Source organism: Tachypleus tridentatus, chromosome 12, assembly GCF_004210375.1.
Source record: "Tachypleus tridentatus isolate NWPU-2018 chromosome 12, ASM421037v1, whole genome shotgun sequence".
In the NCBI taxonomy this organism is placed as follows: domain Eukaryota; kingdom Metazoa; phylum Arthropoda; class Merostomata; order Xiphosura; family Limulidae; genus Tachypleus; species Tachypleus tridentatus.
The window spans coordinates 85384218-85411948 of record NC_134836.1 but is presented as its reverse complement, the minus strand read 5'-3'; the positions used below and the strand labels follow the sequence as shown (position 1 = coordinate 85411948).

At 33.0% G+C, this 27731-nt stretch overlaps 1 protein-coding gene across 12 annotated transcripts in view; it reads left to right on the top strand.

Annotated features, from left to right (window-relative positions):
• The window catches only part of LOC143233873 (5'-AMP-activated protein kinase subunit gamma-1-like), a 171207-nt gene that overhangs the window by 121112 nt on the left and 22364 nt on the right, over positions 1–27731 (top strand). For all 12 annotated transcript variants that reach the window (XR_013018369.1, XM_076470710.1, XM_076470709.1 and 9 more), the window contains 7 exons: positions 4028–4061; positions 6132–6179; positions 6506–6564; positions 9434–9479; positions 10002–10053; positions 10865–10991; positions 19244–19324. Coding sequence is in view for 11 of the 12 variants with exons in the window: in XM_076470710.1 (XP_076326825.1) it covers positions 4028–4061; positions 6132–6179; positions 6506–6564; positions 9434–9479; positions 10002–10053; positions 10865–10991; positions 19244–19324 (447 nt within the window). In the remaining variant the exon portion in view is untranslated. The remainder of the gene's footprint in view (positions 1–4027; positions 4062–6131; positions 6180–6505; positions 6565–9433; positions 9480–10001; positions 10054–10864; positions 10992–19243; positions 19325–27731) is intronic.

The window sequence follows — 27731 nt, the reverse complement described above, 5'->3', positions numbered from 1 at the left end:
TTCAAAATGTTTCACTTTTAGAAAATTGTCAAATTGCCTTTTGTTTTAAGAAAATACTGTAGAAAACAGAAAGTATTTTATTAATACTAGAATGAAGAATACTCTTACACTGAATACTTGTAGTGAAAGGAGGGAATGAAACTTCACAGTTGTGATGGCTTCCTTTGCTTGTACAAGTAATGTGGCCATCTGTGTCTGAATGTCACCTTTACACCCCCATACACATTCACAGCAGCAGTTGACATGTCCTTCTTCAAAACTTGTGATGCTACTGCACTGCAATGATCTTCTGACCATGCATGCTTCACCAAGTCGTCTTTTTTTAGGCTTAATAGCAGTTTTCTCAGTGATAGCATAAATATTTGTCTTCTTGTTGTCCCTGCATAATTTGCAATGAAATGTATTTTGTTGGGAAACATGTTCCAGCCAAGGAAACTGTGAAAACCAAGTTTCTTTAACAACTCTGTGAAAATTGCGGGTATATATATATATTTTTTTTACACCGACATTCTGAACACTGCTGCAAGCTTCAGTTTCTTCAGAGCTGTCTTTTCTTTTGGAAGGGGATTTCCCACCATCAGTTGATGTTGCTTTGACCTTCTTTTGAAAAAAACTTTGCAACTAACTGTTTAGAAGTCTTTTTATCTAATCTAGGAGTTGTCATGATCTCAATTCAAACACATGTGAAACAAAACTTAGGATTTCCACTTTGATACAACCATATGTTGGTTTAACGAAAGTCAGGTTTTCTCTGATTACTGTTTGTGTACCACTAGCAGAATCAAACATGTAGCATAAGAAATGAAAATAAAAGAAATCATTAGCAGAGCTGAGTAATAATTTTTTTTTTAAATTTAATTTGTTAGTTGTCATATCCCTGAAATCATAAAAATACATATATAAAGAAAATATAGATTACAGTCAGTGGTAGTTTTTAAAGACGTTTCTTGTTGCTTCAACTTGCTGGGGGGTGCCTCTGGTCATTGTCATCATTAATGGCGTGGATGGTAATAAAAACCACGAAAGCTGTTAAGACTGAAATTTGAGCAGAATAAATAAAGGAAAACCATCCAAGATCGAAAAATTATCTTCCACCACTGTGGTGAAACCAACACTAGGTTTTTTTAGCCACAGGCTGTTTCTTTTCCCCAATGGCTAGTGGAAGCCTAGCATGTATATGTTTGTTTATCTCGGAAGCTTTAGTATTCGGTTAGATTGTGTTAAATTAGTACACTTAGGTAAAGAATAAAGAAATGGGCTATAATATTAAATGTTCGTTTATTGATTGATAAAGGAAAATATTTTGGGTATTTTTTTTTGTTTCAAAATAAGTTTAGTATTATTTAAATATTCAAAATTAAATTTTTATGATGGGATCCACCCAGACTTTAAAAGAGTGAATATGTACAAGTCTGAAGACTAATGCAGAATTGAATTCTAATTTTTATTTATATTGTTATTTTCCATTTATTCGAATATTTTAATACAAGTGTTTTACATTATTAGCTTAATATATGAAATTAGGAATATAATTTAAGTTTCTTAAGTTGGCTGAAAATATCATTAAAAGAGAAGTGGTATCAAACTGATGTATCAATGCATTATAATCACAAGTTTACTTTGTGACATCACAAAACATTAATTACATTATTTACAAGGTCATTTTTGAGTTCATATCTATGTAGGCAGCTTACTTTGATCAAAACTTATTGATGAATACTATCTGTTTATTTAATATTCAGATAAAGGTGATCAGTGTGTAGATAAGATAACATTTGATGTAAAAGATGCATCTTAGCTAGTGAGTAGCTTTAATGTTTGTCAGTACACCTTGTGTATTTCAATTAGCTCATTGTTTTAATAGACTTTAATATGTACCAGAGAAGCTAAAGCTAATCCATAACAAAACTAAAAATATTTTAGTAACTGAAAATTGAGTTCATTAATATAAAATTGGAATTGATACTGAATAGCTAATTTATATTTTTAATTTAATAAACATTACAAGTAATGCTTCTTGAGTATTTAATTAACTGAAAGCAAAATTACATTTTAGAATTATCAAAAACTTTTCATCCTATCTGTACTGTGAAGTGGTTTTAAATTTAATAAGCATACAGGGAATATTTGCAAATAGTGAATATTTATTTGGATCTCATTCATTAAGATTTGAATGAATTAAATGTTTAGCATAAATGCCATGATATAAAAGATTGTTTAATGTAGATATTATTAATTAGTTTATTTAATTGAATAGTTTATGATTTAGTTGGGTTTTTTCATAACAAGAGAGTTGGAAGCAAATGTTTTAAAGTAAACATTATGACAAGTTTAGTTATTTAACTTGGTAAGAATTGTACTTTGTGTTTATAACTCATTCATGTCAAGCTTATAGAACATCGCATGAAATTTATTGATGTCAAGAATATACAGTGTGCAGATGGTTCAAAAATGAACATATAAATAGAGTGAGATAAGTGGGAAATGAGACAGACAAAGAGAGAGAAGATGAGAAAAAAGGTTGTGTTAAAAGATGTTTGGACAAAAAGGGAAGGCCTAACAATTAATAAAGGCCCAATAGTTGATACACAATACAGTCAGACTAATTGTGTTGAGAGAATAAGAATAATACTTTACTTTGTCAAAAGAGAGTTCTAAAGTAAGTAAACCTACTTGTGTGAACTTTGGCAGAAAGCAGATTATTTTACAAGTATAGGATATAACTATGATAAATTGGCAAAATGTAAGTTAACTATGCTTGGATAGTTTGGCAGTAGTGATAAAGAAAAATAGTGTGGCTTGTCAACTGAAATTCTAAAGCAACTGAATAGGCCTAAGTGAATGTTTGATCATCTGTAGTCTAACTAACTTGTTGTACATACATTTAACTATTTCCAAGCATATACATTATTTTGTAAACAAGTGAAATGAATGCTATCATTTATCATCGGATTTATCACCAAGTCACAGACATCTACTGTAGAAGAATCCTCAGCCCAACAGCAACACATGTATATTACATGTATCTTTTCAGTCTGTTTATCCATATATGAAATTTGATGGATTTGTCTAAAACAATTTCTAAATAGGTGAAATGAAACAAAACTTATTTGTAAAAATATTTAGATTTCAAAAATGAAAGGTTCTGTATAAGTTTTCATAAAACTTTGACATGTTTGATGAATAAATAAGTTCAGAAATTTATAATTAATTAGGTTGTCTGGAATTCGAATACCCTACAACCATACACTGCAAAGAAATATCATTCCATATATTTTAGCTAATGATAAATGTACATATTTCACTGACCTGCAAGGAATGATGGGGTCAGTATTAATATAAAGGTTTATTTTTTTGTAAAACCAAAATGTGAAAAAGTTATGCTTGATGATATAGCTAGATTAATAATTTTACATCTTGCAAGAAAGGCATTACTTTTATTGGCTCTCAATAACATAACTGGACTGTTTAAAATATTGTGCAGCATTTTCACAAAATCAGGTGTATTTACAGAAAACGGTAATATTGAATGTGACTGTGAGGCTTTTCTGCATTATAGTTTATGTAGTACATATAATTTCCAACAGTTCCTAACTGCAGCATTAATTTACTGTGAAATTTCATGCTCTACTGCAGCCATTGTTCAGCCTGTTATAGGCTGCTGAGATAAAGTTCAGGTGATTCACAAAAAGAAATATTTAAGAAACACTGCTTTGTTAATTTATTTCAGTTACATTGTGTACTTTATATAGTAAGGAAGTGCTATCATAAATTCCTAATATTTTAATCATAATTTGAAGTTTTACAAGCATGATGTCCTACAACCCCATTAGGATGTATTCATTTAAGAGTACTTAAAAGCAATGAATGTTTTCAAGATAAAATAGTTTTATGAAAAATCTGCATTAGAAAATTAAAATTCTCTATATTTTTGCCTGTGAAAAACTAAAACTTGCTCTATTTTGGCTTTTCAATATGTAATAGTTTTAAAGCTGGATTAAATACTTATTTTGATATTTTTGTTTAGGTTAAAAAAGCCTTTTTTGCCCTAGTTCACAATGGTAAGTTTACCGTTTTTTATTATTTCTAGAAAAACTGAAAATGGTCAATTAGAATAAGATGTGAAGTTTTGTTATAAATAAAGCTGTAAATAAACTTTATCCAACATCCAGTTTAATTACTTTAGAATTTAACATTTTACACGGAATATTTATCTTTTTACTTTTATTCCTGATAAATGATTGGGTCTTGAATTTCTTAGTGCATGTTATTTCTGTTGTGATTGATATTATGATAAGTAATATTGTGAGTCTTATTGTTTACTTTTCCAGTATTATTTAATTCACTGCTATGTGAAATGTTATAAATATCTACAATAATGAATTGTATTCTTCATTTATCTACTGAAGTAACAAAACCATGAACAAAGTAGTGAGTTTGATACCCACCATATTCTATTCAATTGTAAATACAAAGCTTGTTAGAAATAATTGAAAATCTGTCCAATAAAATAATTTTACACTTCTAAATTTAGTCTTTTCCTGTAGAAATAAGGATTTTCTTAAAGTAGAGGATACAATGAAATCTCTCAACTCATGTGAATATATACACTTAAAAATATGCTTCTTATAGCTTCTTTATAAATGCATAATTACCATACATAACAATGAGGTACAGGTAAATTAACCAGTCACCTTCAAACTTGGCTAATAAGACTGTCAGTTACTGTTGTTTTTACCTGTCTACATGATATATGAAATATTTTCTCACAGAATCACTCTAACATTTAACAATATTATCATTTATTGTTATGTAAAACAAATCCACAAAGAACACACACACAAATCCAATTACTTCTGTTCCAGGAAATCAATGAGTCTGTTACTTCTATGTGATTTTCATAGTCCAGTTAGGGAAAGAAAATAGTGTCTACAAAGCAGTTGTACCTTCCCAGTTATGCTGTCTCTTGCCCAATCAACAGCATACAGTTTACTTGGATTGTACACCATAATTCTGAATGATTGCTAACATAACCCAACTTCTTGCAGAAGTTTCTCAAAGTCATCTTATACAGTATAACATACAAGAAAAATTTGCTTCAATCCATGACTTTTTATGTAATTGTGCCACTGTGATTTGTTACATGAACAACTGTTATCTTACATTTGAACTCCCAAATCATCTATAGCAAAGCAACAGACTAATGGGAGGAACCTGTGTGATAAGACAGCATCTGTAATTAAACAATTCACCTGCACTCTTCTACTAATCTCTGCTATTTGCTACCTACTTGTATACGTCCTAGATACTAATATAAATGATTGTGTAAAGCAGTATTTTACATTGTACCTAAATATGTGAAGAAAGCAGTAACATTCAACACTGTTGTTGTATGTGGCAGCAGTATTATGCTTTGGATTTATATTTCTTGGAAATATTTATAATTTAAATACAATCAGTATTAAGTAAAGAAGTCCAATGTAGCTTTTACTTCTGTTTGCTTTATAGTTGTAAGCATTACCGTGTGTACTAAAATTCCTTTTTAAAAATGTACATACATATTAGTAATATGAAAACACTATTTTATCTGAAGAAAGTTTGGGCATGCTGTGAGATGTTTCAAAAATGCTGTACCAGAAGGTGTCCAGTTTGTCAAGTTATTCTTAATAGCAATTAAACCACTACAAATACCACTTGTTCTGGACAATAATCAGTGATTTTTGCAAGATCCTGCCCATCAAGGTGTTTTTTTTTTCCAAATCAATAGTTCTCATATTGTTCAATGACATAAAAAGAAGTAAAAATAATGCTAATTTTTGAAAAAAATAAAAAAATGTAGGTATGGGGTATAATAGACCTGAAGTACTATGTACAAACTTTTGTGGATCCTGTTGTTTTCAATGCACGTTTAGTAAATTGTCCCCCCCAAAAAAAAAGACGAGTAGCCTAAGATACTATAATTATGGAATTTTTCTTTATAATTAATATACATATATAGGCTTATGCATATGAGTCAAATTGAATACATTATAGTTAGAGATTTTGCAGTTGGTTCATCAGTATCAGTTGTATACAGTAAGGAATACTTACATTTGTAGAAAAAGTAATTCCACTTGTACTGCTCATTATAGGAGTTAGAGCAGCACCTTTGTGGGATAGTACGAGACAGGAATTTGTGGGTAAGTTTTTATGTGTCCCTAAAATGAAACTTCCCAGGTTTTATACATATATATAGCTTTTTGAAATATTTTGCTGGATTTTATAAGCTATAACAAACTCACTAAATATCTATTTTTAGAAAATTCCTCAGCTGAAGGCATTTTTGAAGTTTATACAACAATAATACCTTTAAGTTAATACTTAGTATAAATTACACCAGTTCAGCTTTATGGTTTTATATATGTGATAGAGAAACATTAAAATAATCTTCTATGAAATTAGAAATTTTAGTGAGGAGCATAATAGAAGGTACTGATTTTATCTTATGTTTTCTTATTCTTTACAGGAATATTAACAATCACTGACTTTATTCACATTTTGAGAACATATTACAAGTCACCTATGGTATGGATATGCTAGTTGTTTTTATCTTAACTTTTGTATTTTCTCTCTACTAATACATATAATTATTAATCAATGGAATTCCTGTCTATTATTGTTTGCTAAATTGTTATTATTACTTTAGAACGATTATTTTTAGCTGGAATTTTAAATGGCTCACTGAATGGTTTGGTAATCTTGATTATATAATTTGAAGAACAGAATTAGTTTATATTGAATTTTGTGTTTTAGTATTCAGATGTTAAATTTAAGTCTGAGAAATATCAGATTTGTACAAAAGGAACAGCACTTGTGTAGTAGTGACATTATTTAGTGTAATGAGATGTTTGTTTACATAGATGTGCACAGTATGATTAGAAATGGTGGTTTTGATGGATGTATTGTTGATAAATTGTTTAGTCAAAACAGTTTAGAAATGTAAATTATATTTTTAAAATACCAAGTATTCAATTTGGATCAGAGTTGACTGTTTCAGTTTTGTAAGTGGAAACTTTCTGTTTACTCTACTGCTCATGAGTAATTGCTTAGGATATACCTGGTATTAGTTAAACTAATATCAATGATTAGAAAAATATTTTTTTTAAATTTGTAATCAACATAACGTGTTTAGATACAGAAAACTATAATTTATATTTGTACCATGTACATTTTGTAATTATATATTTTAGAAAAGTTTCATTGTTTTTTAAATTTGTAAAACAATATCAAACCACAGGTTTAAAGAACTGATGATTATAATTTATTTATATTGGAACTGAACCAAAGACAAGATTTAATTTTTTAATCAGTTTCAAAGCAGTTATGAAATTATTTTATGAACACCAGAAACGTTTGTTACATGGAAAAAGATTCCAAAATATATTGATTGAACTTGCTTTTAATTAACATTCAAGCAATTCTAATTTTAAAATGGTTCAATTTAGAAAATATTCTTAGACAACTAAGTAACATATATGTGAATGAAATTTAGAATACTAGTTTTTGCTTTGCCATATGTTTTTTTGTTTTTTTTTGTCAGGTTTAACTAAATGTGTGGTAGTTTTATTTTCCCTGCTACCTTACAATGAGAAGACAAAGTTAAGTTTTTAACAGTAAACCAATTGCTAAACTAGTTTCTCTCATTTCAGGTTTTGGTCTGTAGATCAACAGTATCTTTTTTTTACATACACTTGTCATCACTATATTTGGATAGAACGTTAAACATTCTTGGAATGTATTCTTAAGATAGTTGGTATGGGTATTAAAACTTTAATTAAAATAAATTATAGAACAATGTTTCGATCTTCTTAGGTCATCTTCAAGTTTGTAGGCTCTCTTTGTTAACCTGAAGATGACCTAAGAAGGTCAAAACGTTGTTCCATACTTTATTTTAATTAAAGTTTTACTACCAATACCAACCATCTTGAGAATACATTTTCATTTCAAGTATGTTTCTCATCATCACGAATCAGTGTCGGAATGGGTGATCTTTTATATAAGACTTCTTCATAATTAAGAAATGTTTGTTCTTGTACAACTGCTTTCAGCCATTTAGTGGTAAACTCAGTATACCATAATTTGCATCTGGGACATAATTCAGTAGCTACATTATATGTAATTAAAGACAATATACTGTCCTTAAATCAGAGAATTCTTGCAATGTTCATTTTGATTTTTAAAATATGATAAGTGTATCTATCTCTGGATTCAAGTTCCTTGAAAAGGACTTATCAGTTTCTTCACTAACATCACATGTCTATCAGTATTATTAACAGCATCTTTTCTTTTGATACATTGCAGATAAGTCTATTAAAACTATGTTTTCTCTGTGTATGCTAGTATGTTGTTAATAATACTCATTGGAAAGGATTTTATTTTCCTCAGGAAGTTTTGATTTTTTCAATTTCTTTATGTAAGTTTTAAGTTATATCTCTAATGTTGCAATTTGTTTGCTAGAGGGAACTCCAGGTTGTAATGATGTATTGATAAAGAGAAATAACAAAACTAAACCAAGGATTACAATGTATGAATTGGCTCGGTAGTGGGACAGCGTGTTTATGAACATTGAATAGTCAGTTTAACTCAGTGGAGTATTTGGATCAGTGATTGTGTATGTTAAGTTATTTGATCAATTAGCAAATAAAGTATGCAAGTTTATTTTTGTTAGTCCAAGTGCTGTTAGCAAATCATTTCACTTTGAATATCATTTTTAAACTTAGGTCCTACAAATAACAACAGTGTACAAGGATGCAGAAGTGTTAAGGAAGAAATAGACTAACGTTGGGCTGGTCTTAAGTATTTTCACGTGATAAGTTGAAATAATCTGCCCAAAGAAACTGTTACAAGAGTAAATTTATATGTGCTAAAGATTTGTAACTGAATTTTTTATATAATAACATTGGAAAGAAACATAAAATTGAAATTTAACCTGTAAATTCAAATGCAGTGAGTGAAGCCTACACATACAAGATTGTTGATCCAAAGACAAAGGTATTAACTAAAATGAAGTTAGATCTGCAACTGATTTACTCTGAAGATTTTTGTTTAGGCACATATAATTGTAATGTAGGAGAATCTGGTAATATAAAGCATGGTCTGTAATAAAATGTATGTCAAAAGTGTCGTACATCGAAAAGAATAATGTAAATCTTGATTATTTAGTGATGATAGGTAATCGGGAATATACTTGTTAGGATACAGACTTTTATTAATAAAGAATTGGTGTAGCATGTTATCAGATAATGTTGATAGCTTACAAAAAGATTGTTTGGAAATTGGATGTGACAAATACATTTTTCTTTGTAAAAATAAAAATATATATATCATTGTGTGAAATAAAGATCTAACTTTATTATTATCTGTGTTAAATCTACATTTTATATATGAACTACAGGTTCATATGGATGAACTAGAAGAACACAAATTAGAGACTTGGAGAAGTAAGTTGAAATTTAGCACAAAAATAAGTGCAAGTAAGTGAAATATTGCAAAGAACTAGGCTTAATTGTGGAAAATTTATACATGCATAATTATAGTAGTCCCAGCCTAAACCAGGATGGGTAACACCATATATAGCACTACAATTTTTGCTGTTTAATTAAAAACTTTTAAACCATTGAATGATTTCTAAAGTAAAAACTGATTTAGTGTCATTACAGGTGAACCATTTGTAACTGTTTGTTTCAAGTATGAATTTATACCAAAGTTTACATGTATGTGTAAATAACTAATAAAAATATTCCAAGCTAAAAAAATTTCTAGTTGTGATTTTACATAGAAGTTTCTGTAATAAGTGTGTGTGAATACAATATTTTGAATTCACTAAATTAAATTTGATATGTGGGATTAGTTGTGTAACAATCTTGGAACATACTATGTTTTGACATCTTTTGCAAGTTCAAGAAGGTTATTTTGTTATTTGTGACTGTTATAAACATTTTTATTATATAAATAATTTTCAGATGTATTGAAGACCAAGATCAAGCCATTAGTTAGTATTGGACCTGATGCAAGGTATGTTTGTAATTGTAGTTAATATGCATAAATGGAAGCTGTGCACATACAGTCTCTCTTTCTTTCTCAGTTTTGATAATTCTATAGAGCTGTATTTTTAGACATCTGAATTTCAGTTATAGAACTAAATATTTAATTCAAACTAGTCCTACAGTTTGCAACAATTTAAAATATATTTTACAAAGTGTGATGCCTATGATTGGCATATTGACTGTGGTGTTATTTTTTCCTATGAAAGTGCACATATTGATACAAACTTGCCAAAGTCCTGTTGCTGAAATCTTAAGATATATTTTAAGAATGTTGAAGGTAATGAATTATGAAAACTGGATCAAACAATAGTCATTGTTACTGTTGTTTAAGAAGTTAAGATTTAGTAACTGATTAAAACTGTTTAAAATAATTATGATGTGAGCATGTGTTTTTTGTTTCACTGATAAGCTTACATTAAAGCGACTGCACTAAATGGATATTCAAATACATACAAATCTGTTTTTTATCATTTTACATTACTTTGATTTAACTTCAAATATGTTTAATTTGTTCAAAATTCATTTGCATATTTTCACTTTATCACATAAGAATAATATGAAAAATACACATTCCAATATTGTTTTTAAGGAATTTATTTTCAAATTGTGTAGTTTCAAACATCTCAAACTCTACTTCAAATCATAGTTTGACATTTTAAACAATTTGTAGTATATTTGTAACTATTATATCAGTCAGTTCCATTTCAATTTTCAAATCATGATTGTAGTAATTTTGATTGTTGTTTAATTTTTAAAATAAAGAATCCACTTTAACATAGTTTATTTGAAGCCATCAAAACTCTTATTCATGGGAAGGTTCATCGTTTACCTGTGATAAATCCCCTTACTGGAAATGTGTTGTACATCCTAACTCACAAACGAATCCTCAAGTTCCTCTATCTCTATGTAAGTAACATTGAACATTTGTATTTATATGGAACAAATGATTTTCGTAATTATATGTATGCTTAAGACCTTGTGAAATTATTTTCTGAACTTTTAATTCTTTTATTACATTGGATAATTTGATAAGTTCTTATATCTAATTTTAGTAACTTAAGAAAATTTGTTCTAGTAGTGTTTTGTTCTTTCGGAATGTTTGAAAATTACAAGTTTCTGTTATAGATGTTGTAGCCACAGCTAGCTCAATTTCATTTTTTGAATCTAGATCCTAATAAAATTTGAGTTTTATGCCCTTCCAAACGAATTGGTTTTCATCAGGATTGGGGAATGATCCGGAAACTCAATCAAGCACATGTTCATCTCCATAGACAATTAGTTCTCTCATGCTTAATACTTGAATATATGAAAGTTGATATTTACCCTTGAGAAAATGCATGCATTGTATTTTGAGTGTTTTGTTATATTACCTACATGCGTGTTGTATGTCTTCACAGCTTTCTTACTTTATAATTATGCCATCATTGTCAACCAAGCATATAAGAATACCTGACTAAAAATACCTATAAATAGATTCACTCTGAGGTTAACATGGTCACAATCATGTGGGATTTCTTACAATAGACACTGGAGGCTTTGGAATTTCAATTAGGGTCTTCCCATGTACCTGCTGGTTGAACAAGGTATTGATTTGTTTATCCTTTTGAAACTTTCAAAGATTGTCTTGATGTGATAATGTAAGAGTTGGAATGTATAGGATATTTAGTATAAGTCTTAATTCATTGTTTCTATCTTACCACAATCCTGTGTTGAACTGATATGTCTGTTAAGTCGTAATTTCATGCTCGTACCTGTAACAATATGGTTTTTGTGTACAATTGTCTTCTATGGCCTGTAATTCGAATATATGTGTGTGTGTGTTTGCTTATATGAACTTTGGCGATGTTGCTAAACTTATTAATTGTTGATCGTTACAGTTTCACAGTGTGGATGGTGTGAATGTAGTTCATCACATTAAGTTCCATATAAACATCAGTGATCATCGTGTGGGTTCATATGGGTCAACATTATGGATTCATTTAGGATTCATTATGACTTGTGGTAATTGAGACACCCTTCAAATACAGAAAAATAGGAACTGCATGAGTGTGGCCATCGTGTCAACTGACTCGAGTCCTACTTGAGCGACAGATGTATAAGAACCAAGACAACTCCACGTAGAACTCACAGTGGATGTGATGGAGGAAACAGAACAAATAACAGAAAAATCAAGAAAAGACTGTTGATAGCATGGAAATAGACATCACAACACTTAAGCCAGAGATTTCAGACATTCGCAAGAGATATCGCAATCCAACCTTGAAAATGAGAGCACTCAAAGAACAAGAGCACACAAAGAAGTTTTGGAAGCTGCAATTTTTAAAAGAATGTGAAACCAAGCTAGAGAGTGTGTGTAAAATAACTACCATGCAACAGATGAAAACTGAACTGGAAACAGAATTTTCAAAGTTGAAAAATGTCTATAACAACGTTAGAAAATTGATTGATAATTCAGATCTTAATCTTAGAAGAAGCATTGACCAATTACAAGGTGATAGAGATCTCCTACACAGGATATTTCTGATGAGACTATCCTCCTGTAATGACAAGGCCCCAAATCTCTTTGCTGTCAGAAATCAGTTTCATCCACATCATCAAGGAGCTCGACAAGAACCTCAATCACCATGAAGATGATAGGGGTGGCAGCCAATGAGGCTGCCCACAGAGATGAGCTGGAGGCAAGAGAGGCTGAAATGAGGGAAGATGAATTGAACACACTGGAGCTCAAGGAAACAAAGAGAAGAGCTGAAGCAGAATCTCTGATGAAAAGGAAAAGATAGGCATTGGAACAATGAAGGATCCAAAAATTACTGTACATGCAGGACGGCAGATATCATGTGTATGCAGAAGAACTGACAGCAACCAAGATTAATTCCAAATTGTTCTTCCTACAGACACTGGGTCAAAAACAGCTGCATGTGTTATCCCTCTTGATTCAGCAAGCCAAAATATGGAACAAAATAACAATGAGAGAACACTAACAACCGTGTCTGCACACACCTTACATTCCTGCATAGAACAGACAAACATCATGAAACTAGCTGAGGCATTGGCTGCAAAAGTCAGCCTCTGTCATCTCCTATGTCCTGAACCCTCAGTATTCATAGGTGACCTAACGACAGGAACATGGCATTCCAGTCCCTTATTGAAACAAAGAAGGTGAGCAATGCAGAGAAAATACATTACATAAAGAGATAGGTCAGCAGAGCAGCAAGAGATGCAATCAATGGTTATCTCATGCTCAGTTCAGAGAATGCCTTCCAGCAAGCTGAGGCAGTCCTGGAAGAACGATATGGCAATCCATTGTTGTAATTGAGGTATTCAGAAACAAGCTAGACAAATGGCCCAAGATCACAGGAAGAGATGGAGAAGGACTTCAGAAGTTCTCAGATTTCTTGAATCAGTGCAAAGCAGCCATGGCTGAAATGAAAAATCTGGACATCCTGAAAGACAGCAGAGAGAACCAGAAGCTTCTTATAAAACTACCAGATTTGGTCGTGACAAGATGGCTGAAGGTTATGTATACAAAAAATAACATCAATCATGAATACCCATTATTTCACCAGTTTGCAAAATTTATGATGAGTGAAGCAGAGATGGACTGTGATCTCATCGCCTCACTAGGATCTTTGAGGACCAACAGAGATCAGCCATCAAATCAAAGAGGGAAACAGACTATGGCTGCCAAAGTTTTTGTATCAACAACTGACACACACATAAAAGCAATGCAGCATGAAACCTGCCTCAACTGTGGCAGTAAAAGCCACTTTATGGTAAAAGGCAGGCCTTTCTCCAACAAAGCCTTGTCTAAAAAAGAGGACACATTATAAAGTGGCCTATGCTGTGGATGTTGTTTCACAGCAGGACACTTAGCACAAAAATGCCACCAGAAGCACATTTGCCAAAAATGCAACAAGAAATACCCAACAAGTCTTCACTGCAAGACAATGTCTAGTGAGATAAAGGACACCCCAGTCAGATAACGAGACACTGGCAGAAGCCAAGTTAGGGTAGGAACTCGGAGTGCAGTGTGCTGTAATGTTTTAATGTCCAGGAATGAACCTGTACCTGCTCAATGATTGTGCCTGTCTTTGTTGCTAGTGCACATGACACAATCGGGGAACACATTTTTATGCACTCTTGGACATGCAGTCCAATACCACCTTCATTCTGAAAGACACAGTGGATGGACTTGGAGCTCAATCAGAATCAACAACTTTGAGCCTTACAATGATGACATCTAAGAACCAAAGGGTCAGCTGCCTCCAAGTCCAGAACCTGATGGTATGTGGTATGCACTCTTCCACAAAGGTGTTTTTGCCAACTGCCTACTCCAGGAACTACATCCCTCTGAGCGTGTCACATATTTCAATCCCCAAAACAACTAGATCTTTGCCCCACCTTTGTGGAATAGCACACAAAATTGCACTACTGCAAGACTGTGAGATTGGCTTTCTGATTGGGTACAACTGTCCATAAGCTTTGGCCCTGAAGAACTTTATTACGGGTGAGGCCTACCAGCCAAATGCCATAGAGACTGAATTGGGATGGAGCATTGTAGGACACATAGACCTGGTAGAGGACTTGGGAGACATGATAGGAGTTTCTCACAGAATACTTGTGAGAAAAATCCCAGAGGTATTCCAAGTGGCACATGGAGGGAGCACCAAACGTGAAGTCCACTGCGTGTACAAGACATCCATACGGGTAGAAATGTGCACCCCTCGTGAAAATCAACAGGACCTATGAGTCAGATTTCAATGATGTCCTTGCATAAAGAGATCAACTATTCTCACAGGATGACTTGAAATTCAAGAAGATCATAGGTCAGTACATCCATCAAAATGAAGAAGGGTATTATGAAATGCCATTACCTGTCAAGGAGAGGCCTAAACTTCTGAACAATAGAACAACAGCCCTGAATCGCTTGAACCATCTTCAGAGAAGGTTTTCAAAGGTACCTCTCAGATTATGCTTCATTCATGAACAACAGAATTCACAGCAGGGATGCCGAGAGAGCTCCAGACCCAGAAATTTCTGAAAAAATGGCTTGGTACATTCCCCAAAAACCAAGTAAGATTTGGGTCATCTTTGACTGTGCAGCGAAGTTTCAAGGACAGTTGTTGAACAGCCATCTTCTCAAGGACCCAGATCTGATAAACAGCTTGGTTGGAGTGCTCTGTCGATTCCCAGAATAAACCGTAGTCTTCACCTGTGACATTGAGAAAATGTTCCACCAGTTCTGGGCCCAGAAAGAAGACAGATTTTTTGAGGTTCCTGTGGACTGAAGATTTGTCCAGGGATGTGGTGGACTACTTAATGAAGGTGCACCTTTTTGGAGCAGTGTCATTACCTGCCTGTGCCATCTTGGGCAGCTGGCCTATGACAACACAGTAGAAAGCCCTCATGCTGCTTGCTTCATTCAAGAAGACTTTTATGTGGATGATGGCCTAAAAAGTGTGAAAACTGTCATCAAAGCCATCCATCTAATAAAAATAGACCCAAAAAAATCTGTGCAAAGAGAAACATCCATATGCACAAGTTCTTATCTAGCAAACAAGAGGCTCTAGACTCAATTTCCCCTACATACAGGGCACCAAAAATGGAAAACTTTGATCTACCAGAGGAAGGGACCCCACTGGAGAGAGTGTTGTGCATACGGTGGCATGTAGAGTCTGATCTGCTTCAATTCCAAATGACCCTCATTGATTGACCCTTGACATGATGAGGCATCTTTTCTACAGGAGCCTCTGTATATGACCAATTGGGGTTTCTTGCCTCATTCTTTTTGATCATAAAACAGATCCTGCAACAAATGTGCAGAGATACTGCTGAATGAAATAGCCCTCTCAGTGACGATTTGCATCTAAGGTGGGAGCAATGGAGATTCGAACTCTATCATCTGACCCAGGTTAAAATAAACTACAAGCTACAAGCCAGAGAACTTTGGCAGTGTCACACATTGTGAGATACATCACTTCTCAGATGCCAGCACCTCTTTGTATGGTAAGTGCTCATACCTAAGGCTCATTGATTAACATGGTTATGTGCACTGTTCACTTCTGATGGGAAATACGAGAGTGGCACCACTGAAGCTCGTCACCATCTTTAGACTAGAGTTCCAAACAGCTGTGGGGTCCACAAAAGTTAGCAAACTCCTCAAGTGTGAGCTCACCTGGGAAAATGTAGAAGAGTACTTTTGGATTGATTCAAAGTTCGTGCTTGGCTACATCAACAGTAACATGCATCGCTTTCACATATTTGTGGTAAACTAAGTCCAACCCATCGGAGAAGCCATGGTCCATCAGCAATGGAACTATATTCAAACAGATCAAAGTCTGGTCGACCATGCATCACACGGTCAAATAATACATGATCTATGTGGTGGTAACTAACTTGTGGGACCTTCCTTTTTATGGGAAAAAGGGTGATGTCAAGCCAACTTCAGAGGCTCAAAATCTAGCACTAAATGACCCCAAATTGAGAAAGGATGTAGTGTGCTCTTCTCTTCAGCCCAAAAGGGTTTCTCCCTTCTCGCATGCTTTGAGAGATTCTCTTGATGGTCAAAATTGGTAATAGCAGTATCAACTCTCCTGAAAGTCATCCAATGGAAATGGACTGCCTCAACAGTAGACACTTCCATCAGGAAGTAAACAGCAGAGCATGCAATACTGTGTATGGTACAAGAAGACCATTTCTATGAGGAGCTGCAAACCCTGCAGGACCCCAAAGGGACACTGAAAAGAAACAATTCCATCTGCAAACCTGATCCATTTATTGCTCAAGATGGATTAATTCGGATTGGGGGCTGCCTCAACAGGGCAGATCTTGACTTTGGAGTGAAGCATCCAGTCATCCTTTCCAGATGCAACCATATAACAGAGCACATCATCCAACACCACTACGAGAGGACTGGCTATCAGGGTCGAAGATTCACAGTCAGTGAGCTCTGTTTCAATGGGTTTTGGATTGTAGGCTGTACAGCTGCTGTCTCCTTCATGATATATAAATGCGTGAACTGCCGTCACTTACAGAGAGAGTGCCAAATGCAGAAGATGGCAGACCTGCCAGAAGAAAGAAGAGGATCAACTCCTCCCTTCCATTTCACCAGCTTTGACTGCTTCAGCCTATTCATTGTGAAGGAAGGTCATAAAGAATTAAAGAAGTATGGCCTAATCTTCACATGCATGGCATCACGCGCTGTCCATGTGAAGATGCTAAACAACATGAGCATGGATGCATTTGTCAATAGTTTGAGTGCTTCATTGCATTGAGGGGGAAAGTGCATTGACTGCATTCCAACCAAGGAAGCAACTTCACTGGAGCCCACAGAGAATTTGCCAAACTCATGGAAGAATGTGAGAAAGGTAAACTCAAGAACTTTCTGATCAGCCATGGATCTGAATTTGTTCAGCATGTTCCCCAATCTAGCTACATGGGTGGCATTTGGGAGAGACAGATTCGATCGATTCGAAGCATCCTTACAGGTCTTCTTTGCAATGCCACTGGAAGACTTGACAGCTCATCACTGTGAAGTTTTTTCTGTGAGATGATGGCAATTGTAAACAGTCGCACCTTATCAGTGGAAAATCTCAACTAGGTCAAATTCCGATCATCCCAAATCATCTGCTCACTCCCAAGACTGAGCCAGTGATTCCTCCCTCAGGAGAGTTTGTTTGTGAAGATCTGTATACCAGAAAAAGATGGAAGAAAGAACAATATCTCTCAGAAAGATTCTGGCAGCAGTAGCACAAAGAGTATCTGCTAAATCTTCAGATGCATCAAAAATGAACAACCAAACATAAAAACCTAAAGTTGGTGATATAGTTCTACTCAAAGAGGAAGAACACCCAAGAGGATGCTGGAAACTGGCAAAAATCATTGACACTATGCCAAGCAGAGATGGTCTGGTGAGGAAAGTGATGATACTGGTGGGAGACTCAAGTCATTATAACAGAGGACTTCCAACTAGGAAAGCCAGCTATTTGGAAAGTGCCGTGCATAATCTCATCCTGCTGTTGAACAATAATTCTTGTGAATAATATACAGTTTAATAAATTGGGTGATTTAGGTGGGAATGTAGCCACAGCTAGCTCAATTTCATTGTTTGAATCTAAAGCCTGACAATATTTAAGTTTTATGCCCTTTCAAATGAATCTGATTTGATCCAGATTGGGGAATAATCCAAAAACCAACTCGCACACATGTTCATCCCCATAGACAATTAGTTCTCTCATGCATAATACGTGATTATATGAAAGTTGATATTTACCATTGAGATAATGCATTTGTATATTTGAGTGTTTTGTTTTATTGCCTTCATACATGTTATATGTCTTCACAGTTTTGTTACATTATAATTATGCCATCATTGTCAACCAAACTCATAAGAACAACTGACTAAGAATACCTATAAATAGATTCACTCTGAGGTTAGCATGGTTACAATCACTTGGGATTTCTTACAATAGACACTGGAGGCTTTGGAATTTCAATTAGGGTCTTCCCATGTACCTGCTGGTTGAACAAGGTATTGATTTGTTTATCCTTTGGAAACTTTCAAAGATTGTCTTGATTTGATAATGTAAGAGTTGGAATGCATAGGATATGTAGTATAGGTCTTAATTCATTGTTTCTATCTTACCACAATCCTGCGTTGAATTGATATGTCTGTTAAGCCATAATTTCATGCTCGTACCTGTAACAATATGGTTTTTGTGTACAATTGTCTTCTATGGGCCTTTGATTTGAATATATGTGTGTGTTTGCTTGTATGAACTTTGGTGATGTCGCTAAACTTGTAAATTTTTCATCGTTACAGTTTCACAGTGTGGATGGTGTGAATGTAGTTTGTCCCATTAAGTTCCATTTAAACATCAGTGATCGTCGTGTGGGTTCATGTGGGGCAACAGATGTTACTGCATAGTTAGATGCTAGAATTATTTGTGTGCTCTCTGTGACTAATATCACACTATTAAAGTTAACTCCATTATGAACATAAATTGATTAATATAATAACTTATTACTAGAAGCAATTGTATTTTGTCACAGGTGTATATGTGTTTCAGAAATGCTTCTTCATACAGTGTTAAAGTACATAAATCTACTATATGTTTTAAGTATACTTACATTACAGTGCGTTTCTCTATATTTGATAGTTTTCTGAGCTTCCAAAACCAAGCTACCTGAGAAAAACTCTGAGAGAACTAAAAGTTGGAACTTATGATAATATTGCCACAGTATGTATTTTTTTTTTAATGTTTGATACTGGTGACTTTAGATTCTAGATAAATTATTATTAACATCTGAAGAATTTCTTGTTTTAAAGTTAAAAATTCATAAAATTTTAAAACAACCAAGTTCCATTGTGATAAACTTCATTATAAGGCTGTTACGTCCAAATCGTACCACACATATATGAAGGCTTTCCATAATACATATTATACTTTACTAAATAATAACGATCATTTGCCAAGTATTTATCAAACACATCAATTGATCCAACTCATTTTGTATTACCTCAACATTCTCGGTACAACAAGAGATACCCAAGAGATTAGGGCAAAATTAATATCATCAGCAAATAAATCTGGCACTTGGTTTTAAAATCATTACTTAACTTGTTTTGTTCTAAATCTATTTCCACACATCTCATTGCCCAAGCTATTATCTTACAATTTGTTTATTCCCAATTTTTGACCATTTAAATTACTTTTAATGAATATCTTTAGATCTTCACCAAACATCCTACTACCTAATCTACATAAGTGAACACTTCTCTATTGTATAACTTATCCCTACTTTTAACAGCTCTCCTAGGTACCCAACAATTCTATCTGTGGTTCTAAGAATATCCCTGGTATTTCATTTAAGTTTTGGATTCTGTTAAGTAATTAACTTTGCATGTAGCCCAAGGAAGCACTCCTGAAATGAGAACATACTTATTTCAGTCCATATACTGAACTTCTTATTGGTGAAGTTGTGCTGCCTATGGTCCCTTAGACAAAGTTCCTGGGGCTTATCTTTGACCATAAGCTGACCTTTATACCACACATCTGGCAGCCACAGGTCAAATGTACAAGAGCACCTGTTCACCATCAGGGACTTTGGCTCTGCACTGGGGCTTTCCGCACTTCCCTGGCTCAGAGCTTATACACAGCCTTGTGAACCTTCTTTGCACCTCTGCTTCTTGCAACTGTCTTTACTATATGCTTCGAAACTTCATTCCTTACCAAAGCATCCCACCTGGGATTGTGTTTTCCTTCCTTAGTGGGCCATGATTTTTCAGAACAGATGATTTATCATTGTTCCTTTTGGCCTTCGTATCCAGGTGCAGTTGGATGAATTGGGTCTGTTCTTGGATAACAATGCTGTATCCACCAGTCAGCCCATCCCACCATGGCTTATTACAGTCCCCAAATGTGACCTATCTTTAAATCATCTGAGAAAAGCAGACACTCCCGATTGGAAATACTGTCTGTTATTTGCTGGACATCTCATGAGCCATCCTTCCACTCCTATTTATACAAATGGTTTGAAACCAGGTGACTGTGTGGGTTTGTTGTGGTTTGGTGGTTGTGCACAGAATCCTCTCTACAGCATATGTGTTCATTGCTGAACTGTATTCCATTTCTCTTGCTGTGGATCACATAGAAGTTGAGCAGTACTTAAACTGCACTATTTATACTGACTCACTTAGTTCTTCACTGGCCCTGGAATCGCTGCATGTTAGTTCACACCCTGTTCTTGCCAGTATTCAAAACCGACTGGCCCATTTCTCTATAACATCTACTTCTATCCAGTTTTTCTAGATACCATGCTATGTTGGTATTTACGGGAACGAACTCGCCACCACCACAGCTAAATCTATCTGCTCTGGCACTGTCACTACTGTGCCTGTTACATACATGGACTGTGGTCCTGTATTCAGGGCTTGGCTTTATGCCAGTTGGCAGTTGACTTGGAGTGAGCAATGTGAAAACAAGCTTTTCCAAATAAAACCTCCTATTGGACTTTGGCTGCCTTGCTTCCATAAATATCAGAAAGAGGAAGTTGTTCTAACTAGACTACACATTGGTTACAATTTCTTAACTCATCATTTTCTTTTATCTGGGACTGATGCACCAATGCGTTGTCTGTGTAACACTCAGGTCACGATAAGCCACATTTTACTGTCTTGCCATCATTACAACTCTCAACGACGACACCATTTTAAACACGTTCTGTTTCAAGGTTTATCCATAACGTTAGACAGTGTTATTGGTGATGGCGACACTGTCCACCTTATAAATGTTTTTAGTTTTTTAAAGGCCATTAATATTTTTAATGCTATCCAAGTTTTTTAATTTATACATTATATCTTTTTAATGTGATTCTCTTTTAAGAATGAAAGTCCATCTAGTTCAATTTGAAATTAGAAAATGGTCATAACATCAAATAAATCGAAATCAGGTCAGGAAAGGCCAACTTTGGGTGACTAACGTTGCTGTTTGAACTACTCGTTAGTCATCCTCGCAAGTTATAATAATTAAAATTTTGCTAAAAGTCTTTAAAACTTGTATTACTTTACTTTCTGTAATTGGCCATAACATCAAATAACTCAAATAGGACTGGAAAGACCAACTTCAGGTGACTAACAGTAGTTATTGAACTTACCTGTTAGTCTTCCTGGTGAGTTATGATAATTACAATTATGCCACAGAAAGTCCTTTTCAAGTTGTATTACTATAGTTTTTCTCTGTAGACTAGATGTAAAAATTGGATTTAATGCTATGTATATTTTTAATTCAAAAATTAAACTTTGCCTTGTTTTACCTTAATTTCCTTTTATGAATTTTAATAATTTAACTTTAATTTTAACTTTTTACAGGATGTTTGGCACAGATAGCCTAGTTGCTTTGCATCATAAAACACCAAACCAACCAAGCAGTCCCTATATATACTTCTACATATATTAAAAGTATAATTATCTTGAGGTCATGCAAGAATTGACCTGTTGATATGCTCCATAATGTCTTACACTAAACACCAAATAAATAAATTCTAGTTTTGTTTTTCTATATTCTCCACTATAAACAAAAATGTGTATACTATCCCTGTCTATAGAAGCTTTTTGATCAACTCTTTCTTTGTTACAAACAACCAAAGATTTGAAAATGTTAGGTACTGGTACCTGAATTCTTCTGAATCTGTTTCTGTAACCTTAATTTTTTTTACTATTATTCACTCTTGTAAGTCCAGAAATTTCATTTTCAGCCTCCTCCAAAACAGTCTTTTTCCAGTTCTATCCATTTACTGTGTTACGTTCTTTATCTGTTGTTCCCCCCCCCTCAATCCACCCATAATAACACAATCTTCCCCAAGCTACATCTCTAAATTATCCTTAAATCTGCAGGTTTAGTGCACTGTATCGTTTTGAGCTTATACTGTTATAACATTCTAGATGCAGATAAAATCTGTACAAACAGGAATGAAAGTTGCATTTTACCTTACATATGAGCATTGCAACTCTCAATTGCTACAGAGTACATCTGCAAACTGTCAGCAATCAATACACAAGGGCTTACCCTCCACCAAATAAATAGTTGCACAACTAAACAACTACAAATTTCTAATGTTTACTGTATATTTATTTTTAAACTCTTGTATTTAAGCAAACTGATCAGGTGAGGGGCAGTTATTTCTTATAAATGATTCAATAATAATACAAGTTAGTTGCAAGTTCAGATCAAAATGATAGAGTAAAACTAATTTCTTAAAATGCAACAGTGTCCATATGTATTGTTGGAAATAAATAAATTAAAAAAAGGAATCTCCAATTGCTTTTAGGCATGTTATAAAGTAAATTAATCTAAAAGTCCTTCATTTTGTTTTCTATTAGCTATATGCCAGCAATACCAGTTGTGGCACAGGTGTACCTGATTTAGTAGATCAGGATCAATACCAGTCTTTCACATTGAAGTTCTTTAAGGGAGGATCAGAATAAATTAATCTGCGAGACCTTACATATGGTCAAATACATCAGTTGAAAGGGTTTGACCCCTGAGTCAAATTGTGATTAGATATAGAATCTGTTAAGGGATGACAGAGCTAAAAGTTTGTGCTTGTAAAAAAATTATTTCAACAACTTGTTTTGTTGAATATTGTGAATGCATTTAGATCAGAATAGCATTTTTTCTTCTTTTTTTTTTTACATATCATGGCACTTACATCGTTCACCCTTATTTGTGCATTGAAAATTATCTTTAGTGGAAACTGTATGTAACTGATGTTGTATATCAAATCTTAAGTAAATTAATAAAAATAATTTATTTCTATAAAACATTTTTATATCTTCATTAAATGAATTTGTTGTAATCAATGTGAAGATAGTACTATGTACCAGTTTGCAGTACCTCATCAACTCACAAACATATGAAAATAGTACACTACTAACATCTTACTTAAACATTTCTCTTGTTATGCATGTTTGAGTTTCAAAAAGTTTTCATAGTCTGCCTTGTTTGTTTATTGGTATGATTTAGTAATGTTATTTGTTAAAGTATAGATTAAACACTATAATAACCATAAATATAGAGTAGTATGATTATTCAATTTTGTTCTAGTGTCTGATGCTATAAGAAATTTGAAGAATTAACCTGGTGTATTTCTTTCAGATGTGCTGTTGGTATAGAATTATTACATGATATATATCATTAAACACGCAACATGTATTAATAACATACAAGTTTTCTACTTGCATTTTGTACAATCATCTTGTCTAAACTTATAATACAGTGTATGATGCAACTTAGCAGTCACATCACAATGGATGTATAAGGTGCTTACTCAATTTGTTTGTGATGTTCAGATAAGTGTTGGAACATCTGAAATATGCTGGTTAGGAAGAGAAAAGTTGTTTTTTTTCTCACTTGTTTTAAAATTGTTTAGAGAAGAATTAATAGGCAGGTAGGACTATAGTTACACTATGAATAGTTTAATACAGTCAGGAAAGAACCTTAGTGCCATTATAAAGTATTGGTAATGGAGCTTCCTGCTGTGTAGTTGGTTTTGGTTTTTTTTTCACTCTATGTAGATCAGTTTATCAGAAAGCATTATTATTTTTTTTTGCTCATTAAACTAAATAATAGATTATTGCATGTGAATATGCTTTAATATACATTAAAAGTGTTAAGTTTTGTCATCCAGTACAAAATGCAAATATTCTCTTCATAGTGTTCTATCAATAATTAGATTTTTCCAAGTTATATGGTAAAAACAATGCAAAGTGTTTCCATAATAATGAAGTAATTTATTTCTTAAGTTGCAGTCTGTACAGGCTATGTCCACTGGTAAATGTAACATCAAAAATAACATTTGAATAGAAATTCCTAAACCTAATATGCCTGAGTCACAAATAAGTTTAGTCAGTTATTTACAAACTTTCTTTCTAATTGATGCATAACAAACATGCACACTGAAAAACTTTCTGATGAACAGACTCTCTAACTGACTGAAACTGACATTAAGTTAATTAATTTTCTAATTCACTCAATTTGGCATTTGTAAATTGATGTATTGTATTTCACAAAACTTTAGATTCCACTGTGACCTAAACTTTCATGGAACATCTACTCTCAACATAATTCTTACATGTAAAGAAAACAAAAGTTTAAGTATTAAAAAAAAATTGTGCATCCAGTTTTGACAAACAATGTTATCAGTGTGAATAGTAGACGTGAATTTTTATATTCTCTAATCATTGCATACATGCAAGATTTTGAGAATAAAATACCTAAAATTGCATTTAAAATGTCTTGATTGTGTTTTATCATTTTATTAAGTATTGCTTTAAACTGGTTTTCATAAGTAACTAGGACAGCAGTAAGTCTATGCACTTGTTGGGATCAAGGCTTCAATTCCCCTAATGAACACAGCAGATAGCCTAACATGTTTTTGCTCTAATACAAACAAACTGCCCTAACTAACTTACTATAAGAGTAGAAATTGTATGATATTATTTACTTAACCAAGACTAGAAGTAAATCTTTTCATAAAAGTATTTGAAAATGTAACCACTTTTATTCCAGGTTAAATAAAAACTGGTACCTTGCATGTGTTAATTTTTATGTTTATATTTTTTTGTCATGAAAAAAAAATGGTAATATTGTACATATATTTTTATGCAATTGATAATTTCTTGTACAATACAAATTGCCATGTTAAGTTAATTTAAAACTTAGCTGTCTATTCTTCCTGTGTTTAATGATTGTTGCACTTAATGCAATGTGCCTATTTTATTTGCACTTTTGAGTTTTTAAAGTTATTTTAAATTTTCTTTCGTTGTATCACTACTTGGGCTTGAAAGTAATACTTATAGGATTGCTTAAACCTAAAAAGGTAAAAAAATATATTTTATTTGTGTTATGTATTATAATTTATCTTGGATGAGTCTATGGTTTATTATGTTACCAACATGATGTGTTACACTTTCAAATAGCTGAAAATTTTAATTTAGAAGTTAATTGAATATGTCAGATCAGTGATATTTTCCAACAAGATTGATACACATGATTTTCTTTATTAAGACAAATATAGTTTAATATAGAAACAACAATACAATTCACAATAATAGTTCTTACATATACTTGTTACAAATAATAACTTTTACATCTCAGTGTTCAATTTTGTCTGGAATTGTTAGTCATGAACCTGGACTGTTCATAAAAGATTCAAGTTAATTCTGTGTTGATACACAGATGCACTTCACTTGATGGGAATGTTAACCAGCTGTATTCTTGTTTGGCCTAATTTGGTTTATAAGCTTACTTTTCACAGAAGACGACAGATACCTAATGTCGTCCTACAAATACTAACATCCCTAGTAAATTATTTGAAGTTGAATGGTTCATAATATTCAAAATTTGTAAATGTTCCTTGTAATTGCCCACAGTGTTGTGTGTTGTATTCTGATCCAATAACTCAAGCCAAGTGTTGTATTACTGATCTTTTTATTAAATATCAAGTGCTAAGTAATAACTATAACAACCGTTATAGTCAACTATAACAAAGAAAAATAATAATTGAAAGTATACAATATGACAAAACATTTTAGTAGCATGATACACAACTTGGTCTAGTTAGCAAGAACAACATATCTTCCTGCAGTTTATATATAAAACACATAAAGGCTACATAAAACATATCAAAGTGCAATAAACATAAATTCAGAATTGAATTGAAAACATGCCAATCTATGAAGAATTCAGAATAGTATCGACACGTACTTTCTCAGATTACAGTTCTTTGAACACAAAAGTATCATTTACAAACAAAATTGCAAATTCTGTTATTAGATCCAAACCCACGTAGTGAATCGGGGAAATTTGTACAAAAATCAATATTTTTTGTTTATGATCAACAAAACTTAAACAGTTGCTTACCGACTGTGGGGCGATTATAGTTGTAGTTTGAATACAAAAAAGGGGGGGACAATACAAATCTTGAATGTTTCTTGTATCTGTTTTGTGATAACGACAATAGTTTTTGTAACAGTTTTAATCTCGCATGGGTCTCATCCAGCATGTGGATGCTCACTTCCTTTATACAATACTGTATCACTACACGCAGCATTTAAATCTGATTACAATCGGGATCTAACACTCCTACATGAAAATACATTTAAAGGATTACATCATTAATGATGTAATACATGATTAAACAGTAAGCCATAGAACATTGTTATGTATTCGGATAAAACTGCATATAATGGAATCTGGAAGAAATCCGAAGTTACAACAAGTACTATTTTTAAATGTACAAGATTCTCATTCCACAAAGGTGATTTGGCTAGGGCAGCTTCTAACTAATACAGATTATCGTTTGGCACTGAAGATGCTTGAAACATCATGTGATGCAAAATAGACAAATGGTGTTGAGCAAAACTTTCATGAAAACTTCACATTCCTGGCCAAATATCCATAGTTTTCCGATTAATAAGTGTTTGTCACAATTATAGCTTCCAAGCCTTGTAGTATGCTAACTGTAGCTAACTAACAATATTATTTTGTCTTTTAGTGTATTAGTTTATGATCTTTAGGTGAGATTCTCAAAAATTTACTTGGCAACAATGCTGGTAATCACCAGTAGTATGTACACATTTAGTACATTGTTAGTTCTTGCTCTCGAGAATCTACAAATTCAGAAAAAGGTAGGACTTGCACAATACACATTTAACAATACAAGTTACATATATTTCTAAATATATATTGAAGTAAACAAACATACATATTAAAATAAATATACATTAGTGAATCTGTTACAGTTTCCATGAATTCTTGATGAAGAAGAAACTCACTTGAAATAAAAATGTATCTCAGAATGGCTGGTATAGGTATTAACACTTATTGATAAGCAGAGAACAATGTTTCAAATCTAAAGAGGTTTGGAAGATAAATTAATTGTAATGCTGTTGTTACAAAAGAAATATAACCTTTTACACTTATTTATCAGAAGGTTGAGTACCGTATAGATAGCCTATTTACAAATTATTTAATGTTCTAAGCCTATATTTGAACTTTTTATTTCCATATGTGGAAGTAAAATTTATCTTCAAAATAAAAATAAATAGTTCTGTTTTAGTATTGTTTTCATTTACATACTGTCTTT